The 20,106-nt window shown below is 36.8% G+C and overlaps 1 protein-coding gene across 1 annotated transcript in view; it reads right to left on the bottom strand.

Annotated features, from left to right (window-relative positions):
* The window catches only part of GPC5 (glypican 5), a 644,069-nt gene that overhangs the window by 298,842 nt on the left and 325,121 nt on the right, over window positions 1–20,106 (bottom strand). The window contains exon 5 of the mRNA XM_040620333.1: window positions 15,576–15,701. Within this exon, the coding sequence (XP_040476267.1) occupies window positions 15,576–15,701 (126 nt within the window). The remainder of the gene's footprint in view (window positions 1–15,575; window positions 15,702–20,106) is intronic.

Raw genomic sequence — 20,106 nt, 5'->3', positions numbered from 1 at the left:
ACAGAAATCTTCATCCAGAATACATACATTAAAAATTGTATATAAATATTCAACCTTGTGTGGAGATGATCAGTTTTATTCCTAACATTTCTTTTAAATTAAATTATACTATTATTAATAACTCATGAGTTTCCCTTCCAGATTTTTTTTTCCTGGAGGTATTATACTAAGAACAAGTATGATTGATATCAACCTTATATTTATTTGCAGTCACTCAGCAGTCTATTATGGTCAGTATTTAGAAATCCCAAAATATCCATTATTATGCAAAACTCTATATATTGTATTTTGTATATTTGCATGAAAGAGCAGTGATTTTCAAACACCTTACCTCCTGAGCACTGCTACAGATCCAAATGTGGCTTAAATAATTAATTTCCATCAGTGATACTAAATATCTAAGAAGGATTCGATCAATGCTTTTCTGCCAGAATGCAATACTTAAAATTCTGGCTGTGTAAAGGCTTCAGCCATCTGATATGCAAAATTCATTATGTAGAAGGTGCTCTGTATATCAAAATGGAATTCTATCAGATATCAAGTCTGCTCTCAAATCTTTATCCAAACAAGGATCACAGCATTTCTACACTAAGATTTATCACATCATGAAATCTAAACTTCCTTAGGAGGGAAATGGGTTCTTCCCTATTTTAAAAGTCTAAAATCATAGAAAAAATGACAATTATTAAAAAAATATTTTGATGCCCTAAGGCAACAGTTCTCACACTTGACCGGTCATCAGAATCATCAGGAGAGCTCAGGTCCCTGGCCCCACCCCAGGGTTACTGATTCAATGAAGGTCTGGAGTGGGGGGTCTAAAAACTGGGGAACTAAATTCACGTATTCAGAACATACAAAAATATATATCTAAACAACATAAGTTTGTCCATTGTTTCCTTCAGGGAATGTCACATTGCATTTCTTTGTAACATTGCATAACTTTTTAACTCTATTTTCCCACATCTTCTTCAAGGTGAAGTCTTCATGTAATATAATTAGTATGTCTCTCAAATAAACATCTTTCTTCCTTACTAATGAGTTAGCTGACATGAAAAAAATAAAACAACTTTTTTTTCTGGAGTAATTAATTAGATGAAATTTTTTTAAAAAAACACTTTTTTAGGGGAAAACAAAGTACTTGGATAAAATAATAAGGCAAACCAATATATAAATTTCAGAAAATAAAAGCAAATGTATAGTCAATGATGTTTTGGAAAATAGCATTCCTGAATATATGGTTTTGTATAAAGAAACTTAGATAAAAATTTATAATTCTATCCAATTGCCAAATGTCATTCCATGCCTTTTCCATATCTGGGATTAACTTAATTTTTTATCCTACCACTCACATGCTCCTTCTACATGAACTTCCAGTGTGAATATTATGCCAAATCTCTCTTCCATTTTACTTTAAAATATAATAAACCATCCACTTGATAAATTGATTTGCTCTGGTATGATACTGCAGGGACTGTAATAAAATCACCAAAGAGGCAAGAAAAGCCCTCATTTCCAATCACCAAGTTCTCTCCTTATCTCTATGCAACCTATCTTACTCCAATAGGGCTGCTTAACAGAAATAGTATTGACTGGGGGGCTTATAAATAACACACATTTATTTCTCACAGCTCTGTTGGCTGGGAAGTCCAAGATCAAGGTGCTAGCAAATGCAGTATCTGCTGAGAGGTCAAGTCCTGTCTCATAGATGGTCTTTTATCTGTGTCCTCACGTGGGGGAAGGGGTGAGGGATCTCTCTGGGGTCTCTTTTATCAAGCACTAATCCCATTCTTGAGGGCAGAGCCACAGCACCTCCCAAAAGCCCTGCTCCTAGTACCATCGCACTGGACGTTAGGTTTCAACATCTGAATTGGGAGGGGACATATTTAGTCCATAGGACACCTCCTTCTCTGGGGCATGAGATGTGAGAACCAGGTTGGGTTTGGGGTCTATTCAGTTCGTCAGGACAGCAGTGTTCGGGCAGTCCTAGTCTGCCCCCAGCACTTTTTAATGTCCAAACCACTGGTTTGACCTTCAGTGCAAAAGTTACCACTTTCCTCCGGTTTCATGCAATTTGTTTCTCAAATAATTTTAAACCTTACATTGAAACAATATCTAGGACTTTTGTTTGCTTTTATTTTATTTGCCAAATTACTTTTATTTTATTTGATCCATGAGCTTTTCAAGATATTGTGCTTAGGGGCGCCTGGGTGGCACAGCGGTTAAGTGTCTGCCTTCGGCTCAGGGCATGATCCCGGCGATCTGGGATCGAGCCCCACATCAGGCTCTTCTGCTATGAGCCTGCTTCTTCCTCTCCCACTCCCCCTGCTTGTGTTCCCTCTCTCACTGGCTGTCTCTATCTCTGTCGAATAAATAAATAAAATCTTTTAAAAAAAAAATAAAAAAAAAAAAAGATATTGTGCTTAAGCAAGACACCTTTCTATTTCAGAAAGACAGATAATTTTCCTTTAACACTTACATGGATAATTTTATTTTTAATTGGCTTCTTGGGAACAGGACTGAAGGCACATGGAAAGTAAATTATAAAAGCACACGGAAATACAAGCAATCATTTTTTTCTTCCTATACATATCCTCCAGTCCTCTTCTTTTCTACCTATTTCCATATCACTACATGTATGGTTACCTCTTTCTTTTTCAAAATCTACCTTATATTCTGTTTTTGAATATACCATACCCATTAATTATTTCCCTATTAACAGGCATTTTGGTCATCCATACCTTATGCTACCATAAACTATGTGCAATGCATGCTCTTTTGTTTACATATATTAGTAAATCTGAGGATAAATTCCTAAATGTTAAACAGCTGATTCAAAGGTCATGTGCATTTGAAATATTGACAGATGTTGTCCAATTGCCCTTCAAAGATGTAGAAATCATTGCCCTTCCTATTGGGGGATTGAAATACCTTTTTCTCCACACCTTGGTCATTGCAGTGAATTAACAAATTTAATTATCTTTATTAGCATAAGTGAAAAAAATTTAAATTTAATTTGCTTTTATTTAATTTGTGTTGGAAATTCTTTAATTTAATTTGTATGACTGATTTTTCATATGTTTAAGAGTCCCTGGTAAGTTTCTATGATCTATGTACCCATGCACTTTGTCCACTCTTCTATTAGATTTTTAGTGTTTTTCTCATTCATTTGAGGAAGACTTCATTGGAGGGGGTAGAGGGATCCTCTGTGGTGTATGTTGTGCATGTATTATCTTCGGTGTGGTTATATTCTCGTAGTTTCCTTGTGGCAGGTATTGCTTTGCAAACAAGACTTAGGTTTCCCAGATAACACAAATATGAAAGATTTTCATTCACTATGGATAACTTTTTATTCTTTAGAGGTGCACGGGCTATTTCTTTCTCTTTTTCATTTTTCCTCTGTCACACATACCACACACAAATTGGCCAATACGAACCAGTATGATTGTATCGGTTTTCTCTCAACTTTATATTCAAAATTACTCCCCATGAAGCATTCAGATTATATCAGTCTTGGCTTGATACCTGCAATGACTTCTCAAAGCACCTAGAATGAGATCCAAACTTCTCCCCTGGCCTCTGTGATCAGACACTTGCCCCATCTACAGTCTCATGATAGACAATCCCTCCACATCCTTCATCTCTCTCTGTTCCAAGCATGCTGGTTTTCCTTCTGTTCCTCAGACATATGAGACACGATATTCTCTCTACTTGGAAAAACAACATCTTCCCACATTTTCAGCTTAAATATGATTCCTCCAGAGTTTTCTCTGAAGACTTAATGGAACACAGCCTCCTCCACAACCATCTCTAGAACATCAGCTCCAAAACAGCACTGACTTGCCCTCTCCTTCATCACCTAGAATATTACGTGCGATGGTTAATTTCATGTCAACTTGGCTAGATTATGGTACCCAATAGTTTCATCAAACACTAGTTTAGATGTTGCTGCGAAAGTATTTTTTAGATGTGATTAACATTTATTTAATTAATTAACCTATTTGTTTTAAGAGAGAGAGAGAGAGTGAGTGAGCAGGGGGGAAGGGGCAGAAGGAGACAGAGAATCCCAAGAAGGCTCCATGCCCAGCGCAGAGCCAGATGCCGGGCTCAATCTCATGACGCAGAGATCATGACTTGTACTGAAATCCAGAGTCGGATGCTTAACCAACTGAGCCACCGAGATTCCCCCAGGTGTGATTAACATTTAAAACAGACTTCAACTAGAGCAGATTACCTCCATGGTGTGGGTGGGCCCTGTCCAATCAGTTAAAGACCTTAAGAGAAAAACTGAGGTCTCCAGAAGAGGAAGGAATTCTAGTTCCCAATGGCTTTTGGACTCAAGGCTAAGATACCAGCTTCTTCGGAATCTCCAGCCAGTTGGCCTGCCCTACAGATCTAAGACTTGCCAGCCTCCACCACTACACAAGCCAATTCCTTAAAATTTGTTTTTCTGTACAGATGATAGAAGATAGACGGATAGATACGTAGATAGATACTATTGATACCATTCGTTCTATCTCTCTGGAGAATCCAAATTAATACAACTAATACGTTACTCTATGCCATCACATAAAAATCCCACTCACTGCAGATTTCATTGACACCATGGCTCCTGCCCAGCAGAGCATCACTTCTTACCTCTGAAGAACCATGTATCCCAACTGAGATGTGTGACTTTAAATTAGATGCCAATGACTCATTCCAAACCAATAGTATCAAACATTTTTTACTGCTTTGCATTACTCCTTATATTTAAATATTCCATGCTAACTAAAAGAAGATATTCATTTTGCTTGATACAAAACAATTTAAATATATCATCCAAAATGCTGTTGATTTAATGATCCAATATACCTCAAAGTGCCTAGATTTTGTTTAATAATCCAAAAGGGACCAATATTTCATCCAATACATAACTGTCATTTCATATTTAATTCATATAAATTTTATATGAATATGTTTACATCATCACATCATGTATTACCGACATATATTACCCTACTAACAGCAGAGTCTTCCATTTACAGGAAAGGAAGGCTGTCTTGCTGTCAGAACTGTATAGAATGGGGGAAAGAAATGTGTAGCAATTTACTAGTTCAGGTTAAAGATTGGCTGACACTGATAGAGGAAATTCAAAAATTATATTGTATTTCTTAAGGTGGAAAAATGGAATACCATTTTTCTCATTATAATAATATGGGATGTCATAAAAAAAATTGTAAGCACCACCTTGAAGTATGTAAGTACAAAATTTTCTTACTGCATTTCCCCTTCTCCCAGCCATTCTTTAGAGTTCTGTACTGTACAGGTTGGACTGACATTTAGGCAACCAAACTTGAGATTCGTTTCCTTCATGATTGTAAGACTCTTGGATTACTTATCCAATATCGAAAAGATTTATATCTTGAACTCACTGTGGCTGTCATTACAGATAAAACTGATAAGAGACAGAACCTTGTAGGCAGGTCATACAAACAAATACTCAAAAAATTTTGCATTCGTCTATTTCCCCAGGAAAACAAAACAACAACAAAAAATCTTAAAACATTTCCTCATTTCAGTCTAGTTAGGAGAAAATGAAATCTTCAGAACAACGAAATAAATAATTATATTAATCAGGCACGTCACAACATAAAGGTCAATATTCTTCAAATGTTACATTCATTAACATGCAAGTAGGTTCAAATCAGATTTTGGAAACCCATTTCAACAACATCTAACAAAGCTTACATATTTGCCTTGAGGAATAATACATCAGAAAATAAGGATTTTGTTGGTTGGGCAATAAAATGTGCTGATAACTGATGAGATGTTCTAATAAAATTTATGAGACTATACTGGAGTCTATTTAAGAGGAAAGTATTATGAATAAGTGGCTGTTCTCTTTCATCTCTCTTCTGGCATTTTATTTTAAAATATAATAAATCACTCGCTGATGAATTTATATGCTCTGTTGTGGAAATATAGGACTAGACTAAGAAAAACTATGTATCCTCTTTATAGTTTAGCAAACTTACACCTATTTGACGGAAGAAGGAAGAGTTTCTCGCATGTAAGCTCAATATGAAAATGAAGGGTAAATAAAGAACTGCTCTGGCGAAAATAGGTATAGGCATCCTGGAGGCCTTTTAGACGGCTGCTGTTTTGCAATAACACAATCTGGAAGTCACACGTCTACGGAACTGTGATGAAATCCATAACCCCAAAGAGATAACAACTTCTGTGCCAAACAGATGGGAAAAGGTCCTTTAGGTTTCCACTTCAGTAAACTTTTACCTTGCTATCTTTTTTCTTTTTTTTTTTTTTTTTTAAATCTTCCTCTACACACAATCCCTGATGGAAACTCGTTAACGAGTTAAAAATAGTTCCTATGTACTGTGGAGGTCTGGCAAGAAGCCGGGTAGAGACCTGGTGATGGCTGACGTTCAATCTCATTTTGCTCGAGGGATTCTTCACTATATGTATTTCCTTTGGGAATTCCAATGGTTGGAAAGAAATGGCCAGAAATGGAACAGCCTTAAAACTGTCATGTCACCCAAAGGGTCTGGTGTGTGACATACTGAAGTTTAGTATGTCTCCGAAGGTTGATTTCCAGTCACCTGATAGTTCATTAATGATCAACCATAAGATGCTACAGCCAGTGACTGAATATTCCCAAACTACCGCTTAGGAGCAAAATACTTGTATTTTTTCTTTACTGTGCTTTTTCTTTGTACCTTAACTTTTAGTGATCCCTTAAAAAACTGATATGTTGTGTGGGTACAAGTCAGACAATAATTCTCCACAGTTAGAGTATTTGATTAACTTCCTATTAAGACATATATTCTTTACTTACAACCTCGATGAAATTATCATATAAAATATTAAATAATATCATTAAAATATTAATAAGGGACTATCTCATATTCCCAAACTAAGATCCCTAATATTAATTTTTACTGACTCATAAACTAAACCCCATACATTGTTTTCTAGATGAAAGTCTTCTGATCCATAGGAGAACTCATTTAATGAAGAGAGAAGTTCAATCCAATAGGGTTTCATTTCTACTGAAGTAAATGAGTATACAGTGTTTAATAAGATTTATTAGTTGTTGAATGCTTACTATGTGAGAGCTAGGACTCTAAATTGTTAATGTGAATTAACATTTAATTCTCAAACCAAAATTGTCAGCCGCATTTTGAAAATAGCATAACTGATACAATTAGTGGTTAATGGATGTGCCTGGATTCACTTTACCAGTAAGTGGCTAATCTTTACTGAGAACCTTGGTAGCCTGGCTCCTGAGCCTAACATTTGTAACCTCTGTGCTTCAAGGGCTTTCGGAATGAATGGCTGGTATAACGAACAAAGGAGGGTTTAATACTAAATGGGAAGGACACGCCCATGAAGCTCAAATGAAAGAGTGTTGAGAAGGAAAGAGATAATCTGAAAGGTTACCCACAAATGGAAATAATGCAATTAACAGGCCACCAAACTTGAGGCATTTCTTTCGAGACTGTATTTGCTCCCATTCTTTCCTGCTTCCAAGTCTGCTGATTAAAATTCCATCCAACCTTGAAGATTATGCAAACTATTCACACTTGTAATTGTTTGTTCCATGTTCATATTCTCTATATCCTAATCTAATGAGAGATAGTTCATGTCTGTCTTGCCCATTACTGTGTCCCCCGTGTCTACAACACTGTGACAGAGTAGCTACTTGACAATGTAATTTTTTATGTCTTCTCATTTTTGTATCTCTCTGTTTTTGTTTTGTTTTGTTTTAAAGATTTATTTATTTATTTATTTATTTATTTGACAGCCAGTGAGAGAGGGAACACAAGCAGGGGAAGTGGGAGAGGAAGAAGCAGGCTCCCAGCAGAGAAGGCTGATGTGGGGCTCGATCCCAGAACATCGGGATCACGCCCTGAGCCGAAGGCAGACGCTTAATGACTGCGCCACCCAGGCGCCCCTGTATCTCTATGTTTTATTATAGATTTTCAAACATATAAAAATACAGAGAATAAGCAGTCCTGTACCCATAATACAGCTCCCACGATTATCCACACACAGAAAACCTTGTTTTATATATTGCATGACCCTCTTCTCTCTATTCACTGAATTATTTTAAAAGCAAATCCTAGACATAGTCTAATCTCATCCATAAATATTTTAAAGGAGTTATTTTAAATGAATGAAAAAATGGAGACCCATATCACATACTACCTCTTTTATTAAATACTTTTTGAATCCCCTCGATCAAATGAGATTTCCACCCCTTATTTGAAAGCCTGTGGGATTTTGGTCGCCCTTACTTCACAGCATCTGTTCTGCTGTGTACATATTGTGAACATGGTCTTTACTTGTTTTTAGATTCTGAGCCCCTCAGACATGGGGACAATGTCTTACTTTTGCATATCATTCAAAGTCTATTGCAGTGTTTTGAACATAGAATCTAGTTTTCTGTCTCCTACACATTAGTTACAAATGCACGCAAAAGGATGCTAAAATAGCCCTCTTTCTGTTTGCATTTCAGCCAACAGCAAGACAATCGATGGGGTTCCAAACTCAGGTGCTAGATACAAAAAGCAGATGACTAAAAACTGTTTTCAGCTCCTCATCTTCATTTCTACCTTAATTGTATAAAAGGATTGAGGTTGAACCGGCCAAAGGAGAGAATTTCTTTGAAGAAACTTGTTGGACAGTTGTGGCATTTTCCCATTCATTCACCTTAAGTGAGAGAGGCTTTAGAGATCATTGGGACTCTGAAAGATTAAAAGGACTGGTAAGTAGATCTATGCCTATGAACGGCAGCCCGGGCTTCCAGAGGAAGTTCCCCGCCTAGCAGCAGGGTAACGAGGCAGCTACACTGGGGATAGGCTGTACTCCCACCAAAAGCTAGAGACAGAAGCAAAGTTTCTATGGTCTAAAGAAGACCATGTTGGAGAAAAAGACCCCATCCAATGATCTCGGCAGAGAAACATCAGAGGTTTACCACCAGAGGAAGAAAAATAGGGACAAGGCATTGTCTTGAGCCCATAAAGCCTTAGAATATCAGCTCTTCACACCTGCCAACCTAGGACTCACTAATGAGAAATACAAAATTATCAGTCAAAAAGAACATTCCCTTCTCTTATCTCTTCTCTCTCACTTCTGTCCCATCAGCCCTTAAGCTCCAAACACGGGGAAGTTGGAAACAATGCTTGAAGGTCAAGGAGAACACGAGCTTGCCCTGCCACAAGCACCTCCTAGACTGACTCAGTACCCAACTGGGGAATGAGGAGAAGTGACCACTTTGAGTTTTGATTACTAAGTTGGTCTAGACCTTTTTGCTACAGAATTTAGACTTTTTATGGGACTGAATTTAATTACTAAATTTATCCTTGTTATGGGACTAATAACAATAAAAAGTCCTTTAGACACCACAGTGTCCAAAGGCTTTTGAGAATTGGCCATGATTTCATTCTAGTGACAAGGTAGAAAGGAGCCTTCTGAGTGGATTTCATGAAGCAGTTCCCACACTCACCAAAGTCCAACTCTCTGAATATAGTGATTACATGCTTAAACAGGAGACAAGAGGCTACTAAGCCAAGTAAGCCAGTGAAGAGAGATTCAGGAGAAACATCTCAGTTCAGAAGATAGGATGACATGCAATTATTACCAAATTAATGGAGCATTTTTAGAAAAGAACAAAATGTGTATACTGACCTGTGAAAAATGGATATTCTCCTAGGTTTTAACACTAATTAGGAATGTCAGGACTTGGAGCAAAGTTGATAAAAAGTCCATCCCCTTTGCTACCATCTATGTCATTTTCTATAGAACCAAACTATACCAGGCACCATTTAAAGTAAAATTGTTTGCCAAGAGAGTGTAAGAGAGTGTAAGGCAGAGAGAGATTGTACAAGCCGACACATCAGCTATACCTGCTTTTGTCCTGTTGGACTAAAATGTGTATTCTACAATGGGATGAATTGGACAGTCCCTTATAATATACCTGTAACCATACTTTTTTATTTCTCTCACAAAAGAGCAGCAATATTTCAGTTCATAATGTACTGAGGATTATTAACTCAGGCTTTTGACCTTGGGCAGGTCTTGGCACTTTTATCCACCCCCAACTCAGATGCCTCATCTGTGATAAAGACAATCACACCTCATATGTCTCCAGCCCAGAACACACAAGCTTCTTAGAGTTCTTTAGACTCTGGTTTCCCAAAAATATCTATGGAAATGCACACAATGAGACATGCATGATTTTAAGATTAAGTCAGAAAACAAATAGACCAACATCCAGAGTCAGCGATAGGCAGAAACTCTTACGACTCATCTTCTCCCTTCTCATCTTTCCGCGCTCAGTTTTGAACCCACACATTACCCACCAAAGCGTTATCACCAAGCCACCTCCCCAATCCCCAAATCTCTCAGTTCTCAATAACAATGATAAAAATTCCTGTTCCTCAGAGCCTCTCATCTTTAAAAAAATACTGATAGGCGTTCAATGATACTAATCATTCTTAACCTGTCAGGTAATACAGGAGTTCTGTTATGAAAGAAATTGCAGTAGATAAGAAGAGAGAAGATATATGACACATAAACGCAAGAAGTATTAGAGGTGTCACAGTGGAGTTAGAGGTTACGAAAGAACACAAATGAGGGGACTTGTTCCGTGAGGACTCAAGATTGAAGTGGGAGTTTGGCAAAGCTGTGTGTACAGTTGCATGGAGAAAATGAGGTAGCTGAAAGCCATTCCAGTAGTAGTGGGAAACTCAGAGCCCACAGTAGACTGCGGCAATGGGGTCAGGGTGGGGATGTCTCCTAACCACATCACTTAAGCCTCTGAATTCTGAACCACATCAGATGGGCCAGAGATATGATGATGATGATGATGATTATGAAGGCGTACTTCAACAAGATTAGAAACCTGACTGAATACATAGAAATTTCAAGGGGGGGAAAGAAATACAAAACAGACTGTTGTTTAAGTCACGAAGAACATACTGGCTTTGCACAAGCAACGTAGGAAGAGCAACTAATTGCTACATTAATGAAAATCAGAACAATCCTGAGACCTGACTGCTTTGTAGTCCCCAACATTTGGAAACTACGCCAGGTGTTTAAAACAAAAAAAGATAAATAAAATGCAGTTGAATGCAGCAAGGTCAGGAAGAAGAAGAAAGACTGAAGATGAGTAGCTTTTCAGATAGATAATGTAAGGGGGGAAAATGAGGTTACAAGATATTATATGTACACTTCAATTAAAAATAAAAAAATTTTAAAGTTTTTAAAGAAACGTATGAACTAAGGAGGCACGTACAAGGATCCGCTAGTGGCTTTATATCACAAAATAAATACACAGATACATTGGGATCTCTCTCTCTCTCTCTCTCTCTCTCTCTCTCTATATATATATATATATATATATCTCCAGGAAAAATATCATTCTCTGGAAATCTGATAATAGATAAGTATAAAGTCTCAGAGACTTCTCGGGTTTTATATTTTTATCTGATTTTTAAAAATTCAATTATTTTTTGTTGGAAGGGGCCCCTTATCATAAGAGTTTGAAAGGAAAACACTGACTTATGAAAGAAGCATTAAGGAACAATAACTCAAGACGAAGTAGAAATCATGTGGATTATTAATTGTACTAGGACACCGCACAGCTACTGGCCAGTCTGAGAGCTGTTGTGCAGGTCATAAATTCCCGGAGACTGAGGGAGAGTAACTGAATTAACCATCTATTAATCAGAAAGGAAGAGGAAGCCCTGGTAATTAAGCAGCTGTCACCTGCACATCAATACTTGGAAAGCCCAAGTGCAAACCATCAAACAATCAATTTGTAATCACAGAAAACTGAGAACAGAGCTCTGACAACGGAAAGACTGACACAACACGCCTTTCGGAGAACAATTTTGTTTTATGATGGAGCGACGGGAGGGGCAGATAAGAGGGACTTCGAGAGGGACAGAGACTGCATGGAATTCATTTTATTTTTATTTTATTTTATTTTTTTTTTTATGGAATTCATCTTAAATCAGAAACTCTTTGAGCTGTTGATCCCAATGTGGCAGCAGAGTCAATGGCATGCATGCAGTCTCTAAAATCATTTGAATTAAAATATTTTTTGTTTTGCAAATTTAACACTCCTTATATACTACAGATACTTGAGATATCTTCAGCTACAATCACAAAGGAATTCCACCTCTTTTGATGAGCACAAAGGTGATTTCACCCAATTTTATAGGACTGTCATAATATTGCAACAATCAGTATGGCTCTCCTATCCTTTGAGACAGCACGTCTATGCACATAAATAATCTTATCAATCACCTTCTAAAAAATGCCTCCAGGAGAAGTCTTGCCAAAATAATCACTTTGCTCTTATAATGAATGATAGACTCAGTCTTGGCCACCAATTTATCCTATTGATGTGTTTGGCATAATTTCTCTAGGATGAATCCAATGAGTATTATAACCCACGGTAAGAAAGGAAAAATTGCTATCACCCCCAAATGCAGTATACATTCACTTGATACTCACTCCTTCAAAATTTGATGGCATTATTTATCTCGACTAGGTGCAGATCTCTGAAATGAGTGTTTTATTTGAGGACCTTAGTGCTTTTACACAGTGATCACTGCCATGCTTCCTTTTTTCTTTAGGAGAAAGTACCTAATAATTCAAGATTACAACATTCATCAGGACTTGACTTTATATTGAAGCCTTCTTAGACAAATTCACTAGTTCAGTATTTAACCATATCCATTAATGCTTTGGCAAAACTGTATCACAAAATTACTGCAAAAATCCAAGTTAGCTAGATATTGTATGTAAAAATAGCACTTTCACTTCAAAAAAGCATTTTAAAAAGAAAACATGTAACAGCCCATAATTCTAACATCACTGCAACATCTGTTCTACTTAAACATAAATAAATACAATGCAAATTTAAAAAGGCCCCTAATACTTCTTAAGTATATAAGCAGTTTCCATGTAACTGTCCAGAAATATTCTATGCAGAGCCAGTATTGCTATTTTTTATTTATTCAGATCTGCTGGTAAAATATGTACTATCCTAGTTTTAACTATTTTTAATTTAATAATTATCTGAAATTATTCCACACTAGCAGATAAAAATGTGCACAATTTTTGACAAACACATAATATTCCATGGTGAAGACACCATAATTAACCAGATATGATAGATATTTAGATTTTAGCACTGACTTTGCATTGAAAGAAAAAAAAATCCTCTTGTATATTTATCTCAAGAATTGGCTAAGCCACAAATAAAAATACAATTTAAATAATATATATATATATTTTTAAAAGTCAAGCACACATGAGAGTTTTCTCCAAATAAAATAGAAAAGAGATACCACTCAATCAGCTTGCTTTGGAGCATGAGGGAGTCAAGCTTTGGGAGAATTAAATGAGATAATGCTTCCAAAACCTTGGCTGACTGTCAGAAAATAATCAGGGCTGAAAAAATGTTCATTTTAGAAGTTGCCTGGAGATGGCGCTAGAGAGCCAGCATGTGAGACTTGTCTGCCCCCAGGAGAGCCAAGAGGGGTGGACTTGGGTAGTGGACCCATGAGATTGGGATGGACCTCAAGAAATATTCTCAAGGATAGGAAAATGGCACTTGAGGTGATGAGGCAGAAGGGGTGTCTGAGAGAAGAACAAGGCAAAGTGTAAGCTGTTCTCAGCAGAGCAGAGTCGAACAGCACACTTGGAAGTGGCTGACAGCAGGCTGGGTGGTACGGCAAAGGGGAGAATAAGCCGGAAGCCAATGAGAATAATGAGAATCCCTCATTTTCTTTATCAGAAATGTGGATGCTTTGTATAGAGAATTCTTGCTAAAGATGAGCTTTTTTTATTCCTAAACCATGAATGAAGACTTAAGAAATATACGACATAGAAGAAAATATATTCGTTGAGTTGAAAACACTATCCCTCTAAAAAGTTTTCCCAAATCATTGATTTCCCCAACAGCATTTCCTGTTATACAAACTCCAGACCAAACAGTTGAGAGGAGTGGGACAAGCTGACGCTAAGGTTCTTGTAGCTCTAGAATGAGATGATATAACGTAATGTAATATAGCACATATTTTTATATAATATACTAAATCTTTCATTAGTCACCATGGGATTCTCATTAGCTCTTGTAGAAAAATCATTAATACACAAAAAAGTTCAATTCCAGCTTGAACAAGGTGAAAACAGAAAGCAGAAGTCAAAGTATAATTTAATTATTAAAGTAGCAGAACTTTCATTGACATGGAGACTATAAGAACTCAAAGTTCTAGGCATACTGAGTGCTCTCAATAAAGGCAAGAAAGATAAATTTAGAAAATACAGTCTAACATCCAAAGAACATAATGAAAAAAGGACACTAGCCATGTCAGCCAAATATTTTATTTAAATTTAATTATGTTCCTGTCTTTAATAATTTTTTTCTGTAAAATCTAAGAATCTCTATGAGATACTCAGATATAAACTACAAAGTAATCACTTAAATGTATCAGGAAATAAGCTTTAACTATAATAAACATGATCACACAGAAATATGTAAAGAGTTTTCATTATTTACATTTATTTAATGGGAGTATATGTTTGCTATGATAAAGTTAATTTGCTAATGGTTTCTTCTTTTTGCTAATGATATTTTAAGTGAATTCATCACTCTTATGGTAACTAAACCACCTATCTTCATGTGGAGTGGGCATGTTTGTAAATCAAGAAAGCTTAACACCCCACCCTCTCTCTTTTTGCAGATTGTTCAAAATAAAATACACTAAAACATCCAAGTTCAAATGCCACCCAAGCCTACATTCTATAACAATCCCCATTGGAAAATCAAAAGACCAATTCCCAGCCAGTTATTATTGACCACTGTTATATATCATGGAGGGAGAATTTAAGACTTTCTCAAGCTCAGAAGATTATGTCAGCGTACAATCAGTTATAGGAAGAGAAGGAAAAGAAAATGTCAAAGAAATTCTAGGAAAGGAGGGAAAAAATGGTAAAAAAATTTCACTCCTGAGCTTGAAAACAATTGACAACAGACAAATAAATATTGCTTCAAACAGACACATGTGTCCAAAGCCCCACTCTACCACAGATACACACACACACACACACACACACACACACACACAAGACAATTGGAGGATGGACATATTAACACAGCTGAGACTCGTATTTCTCTATCAATGAATCTTTGCACAGGTATTCACATTTCACTGAATTTCTTCACTTTCTAAAACTCATAAAGTTAAATGAGAAAAATAAGATACTTGATAAACAAGACAGATTGGACAGAAGGTAAATAATACTTATCGAAAAAGCGGATTGTTGGTAGGTCTGAGATAGGTAGAAAGGAAGCGAGAATGTTCAAACACCACAGAAATGCTATCACATTTCTAAAATGTCAAAAAGGATCAAATCTATTTCTAACAAACTAAAGAGACGAAATTGATGTGTACTCTAACCTGTGGGGTAAAGTTAAAACTGAAGTGGTCCATTCAAGACCTGGGAAAAGAAACCAAGGATGAAAGGAGCCATCATATTTTCACAGACACATAAAATACCTGTTTACTATATCTTCTCCATTCCAGCACGGCAGCCCATCAGCAGCGGCTAATTCATTAACGCAAAGCTCATCAGCCAGGCCTCCATAGAACGACCTGTACAGTCGAAGGCTGTTGATAAATTCTCTGAATGGGAAAACAAAGAAAACAATTAAAACCAAAAATCCATAATAAATGCCAATATAAATGGCATAATTTGTTATGCATGGTATATAGAATGCAATTTTTTTTATTTTCACTGCTTATTTTTTATATATTCTCAATACTTTTCTAACAAGACAAATACTATACTTTTTTAAAAAAAGAATGCTAGTATTCAAATTTACTCTTTCGAATCCGAGTTTTCACAGGGTATGATTTTTATATAACTCAAGTCCAAAAAGCTGTGAAGAGTACACACTCACACACACACATACGCACACATACACACACACACACACACCCCACTTAATGTAGTATCCCTAAATTTAGCTGTGCCATCTAAATCACAGTAATACTAACTACTTACTTTTCTGGACAGAAATGTCAGAGGCTTTTAACAAGCTAATCAATTGCTTACTGATTAGAAGTTTATTAAACTTGGATGGTTTTCCTATTTGGGTCTTCTCTTTGGTATATGACAACATAAAATAATATGTCCTCACTGATGTGGGAAACAGAGGCAGAAGAAAAATTATTAAATGTCCTTACTACCTTCAGCTCACTGACAAGTCCTCCAAACAGGCAGAGTAACATTCCTCTAGTGACTCAACTGCCTCGATGCTAATACTTTGCTAAGGGCAACAGGCAACCTTAGCCCAACCCCCAGGATCCTGTAAGTCTACTTGAACATATAAAAATTCCTTTGGAAACTTCCTTTATCTCTACCCCCCCTAAGATACATGTTGGCAATCATCCCCCAAGCATATGATATATATCTGAAGTGTCTCATGACTCAGATTTTATTAGACGGTAATAAATGACCTTTTCCCAACAACAGCTAGCCCCCTCAAGCTCCTGGAAACCTTGCTTCCAAAATTCCTTAGAGTCTTACGCTATCCCTAACCCCTCCCAACTTGAAAGTATATAATGGGCCACTCCTCATGACCCCAGTGCAGCTCTTTCTGCCCAAGGGTCCTGTCCCCATGCTTTAATAAAACCACCTTTTGCAACAAAGATGTCTCAAGAATTCTTTCTTGGTCACCAGCTTTGAACCCTAACGTCTTTCCTACATCATTCACTAAATATGAAAAAACCCAAAAATGTAACATGTTTCAAAAGCATGAAAATAAAAGTTGTTGGAAGGAATATTATTTAATACATTGACTGTTTTTTTTCCTCTCATACTACATCTCTTTCCTCCATTAATTATAGGAAGGGAAAATTCAACAACAACAACAAAAAAGTAGTTTGCTTTTTAATTTAAAAAGCCAAAACTTTCAAGTTTTAAAATCAAAGCTTTGAGGTCCCAAGAACCTGAATTTTAGCATTTCAAAAAACCAAGTCCTAAAAACTATACTTCTGAACTTTTTTAACATAAACCAATGTTTTGGACAATGAAATGAAAAGCCACTAGCTTAATACAGAAGAGATGTCCTCTGGACTAGAATACAGGGACAGGAGAAGGAAAGCAAACCAGAAATCCATAGGTTGGGTAGTTAAAATGCAGCAATTATAAAATTGCATCCCCCACTGATATTTTAAAAATAATTTCTTTAAAAATTAGATCAAAGAGGAGGGGTGGCTCAGAGCAATTTTTAAAAAATTAAACCTGAATTTGATAGCACCGAGGCTCAACTCTATAATTTTTAAAATTCCCTCTCTTAGTGGTTTTCAAATAACTCTTCGTGGAAATGGCTGGAGCTGTAAGTAACTACCAATCTATAGGAAGGATAAATGTCATTTTCGAATATGTAACATCTGAAATCAGATAGATCAGAAGTTCCCACAGCAAATGTCTGGTGAGTATGTAACCAAATTTTTAGCAAAGCTTGATCAGACATTTAATAACAACATGACTGCAGGAAGTACAAACCTCATTTCTAATGCTTATACTCAATCCCCCAAAAAAGTATGCTGTATTTTCTCACAAGCATAGTAACCACTCATTTATATTTATTTATACTTTTTTTCTTAAGGGGAGGGGCAGAGGGAGAGGGAGAGAAAGAATCTTAAGCAGGCTCCACGCCCAGCACAGTGCCCAATGCCGGGCTTAATCTTAAGCCCCTGAGATCATGACCTGAGCTGAAATCAAGAGTCAGATGCTTAACCGATAGGGGCACCCAGGCGCCCCTACACCTATTTATACTTTAAGTTGATTTTCTCTAATAGAAAATAAGTCCCCCCTCCCACCCTATGAGGGCCATATTCCTACTAACTGGAATGCATGAACAAATATCAATTCTCATGTTGCAGCTACTAAAACATAATGGATGAAGTCAACTGATTCTTTCCTAGAGGGGTGGGGTTTAATAAATGGAAAGATATGTGACTCCTGTCCTGAATTCCGTTTACTATAAATGATTACCTGTTTGGAATCAAAGAGTCTTCTACAGATGAAGAGGCATGGCACAAATGACTGGAATGTTGAGATCTCCAAACTGATGGGATAAAACTAAAACGATATTTCTTATGGACCCCAAACCTCCTCCTCCAGTCTTGGTGAATGGTGCCTTCACAACCAATAGATCATACTGGGAAAAGCTTTACATCTTTCTTGGCTAGTCCTCTTTCCCAATGCTACTCTCATTGCCTTAGTTGAAGCCCTTATCATCTCTCTGGAATGACTGCACTAGAGTGGCATACCTCTAATCTCTTCCTTAACAATCACCTCTCATCCTCCAAGAAATCCACCTCCTAAAATTCAAATCTGATATCCCCCAGTCTATGTCACTCACATGCTTAAAGCCATCAATGGCTCTCTCTTCTCTACAGCATAAAATCCAAATTTCTCAGAAAGGCATATAAGGCACCGTCTCACCTCCATTTCAGCAACCCAAGCCATACTTTAGGCTTCCACAAGTGAGAGACTTGCTGTTCCCCAAACACATCTTCATGCCTTTGCATGCGTTCCCTCTGAAAGCATCATATCCTAGAAGATTTCCACTCACTCTATAAAGCAACAGCTATCAGTTACTTGTCCCAAACTACTAAACACTATTGAGTATCAAGCTCTGTGTTGACACTATAGCCAAACAAGGCAGTCCCTACCTTCTAAGAAAGTACTTTCTAGTGAAAATCCACAATAATAACACAGTGTTAATGGTGCCACCTTTGAGGACAGAGACGGAATCAGGAAATGTGTACAAACAAGATACTACTTCATTGTTTCATGCAAAAACAAAAAACAAAAACACAAGCAAACAACAACAAACAAAAAACAATAAGCAAACGTAAAGAGGAAGGAGAATATTGTGTGTGCAGTTTAGCAAGTTGGGAGTGGACTTATGGGAATTATAGTTAAAAGGTAGGAAGAGGCCAGTTTGTAATCAGCCTTATTGATCATCAAAAAACCGTTTCAGTTTTATTCAGAAGGCAGTGGGAGCTATTAAAAGTTTTTCAGCAAGCAAGTGATGGCCTCATGACAGTATTGTGGAATTAGGTAGAAAGTCAGTGAGGTCACTTAGCAGGGTATAACCAAGACTCAGGGGGAAGAAATATGAGGATGAGAAAAAAAACACCTGTCAGTGAGCATCATGAAAAGTGTTAGATTTGAAAGACATTAGGAATCTAGAACTGACAGTAAAAGTAAAAGTTTTAATATAACTCCTAATTGTCTTTCTCAACCCCCCTGAGGTGACTGAGGGGATGATTATCCCAGTGCTATTCACTGAGAGAAGAAATAAAGGAAGGAAGATAGAACTCTTTCAATGTCCCACACTATGCTTAGGATTGCTCCTCTCCTGCTCAATATTTTCATCTTTCCGTGGCGCATATCACTGTCTATTCTAGCATGTCATGTACTTACTATATTTTATTATTTCTTATCTGTTTCCTACTCTAGAATAAAAGATTCAGGCAGACAGGGACTTTTTTTTTTTTTTTTTTTTTTTTTTTTTTTCTCACCTATAGAGATCTTAAAACAGTTGTGAAGGCATACAGTAAGCTCGATTATTAGTAATTAAATTAATAAATGACAACACTAATAATTAAGTCTACTCTCAACATGTTCAGTTTGTGATTTCTTTGGAATGTACAGAAAGAGAAATCAAGTACAATGCTACTTTCAGACCTACTATGTGCAATACCATCTGGGGATCTTGCCAAAATGCAGACTCAATTCAATAGTTCTGGGGGGGAGCCCAAGATTCCACATTTCAATGAAGCACTCAGATGCGGCTGAAGCTACTGGTACAAGAACCATGAATACCATGGATATTTGCTGTTGGATGTGTAACCTTGGAATCAGGGGACTGGGCGTGTGATGTGAGAGTCATTATCTCTGGGGGTGGTGACCAAAGTCATGAAGGTGGATGAAATCTATCAGGCAAATAACAGGTAGTAAGAAAAAGTCAAAGGAACTCAGAAGTACATTGAGCAAAGAGAGAAAATC

The sequence above is a fragment of the Ursus maritimus genome, unplaced genomic scaffold (assembly GCF_017311325.1).
Source record: "Ursus maritimus isolate PB19 unplaced genomic scaffold, ASM1731132v1 scaffold_10, whole genome shotgun sequence".
NCBI lineage: Eukaryota > Metazoa > Chordata > Mammalia > Carnivora > Ursidae > Ursus > Ursus maritimus.
This window is presented reverse-complemented; position numbering and strand designations above follow the sequence as displayed.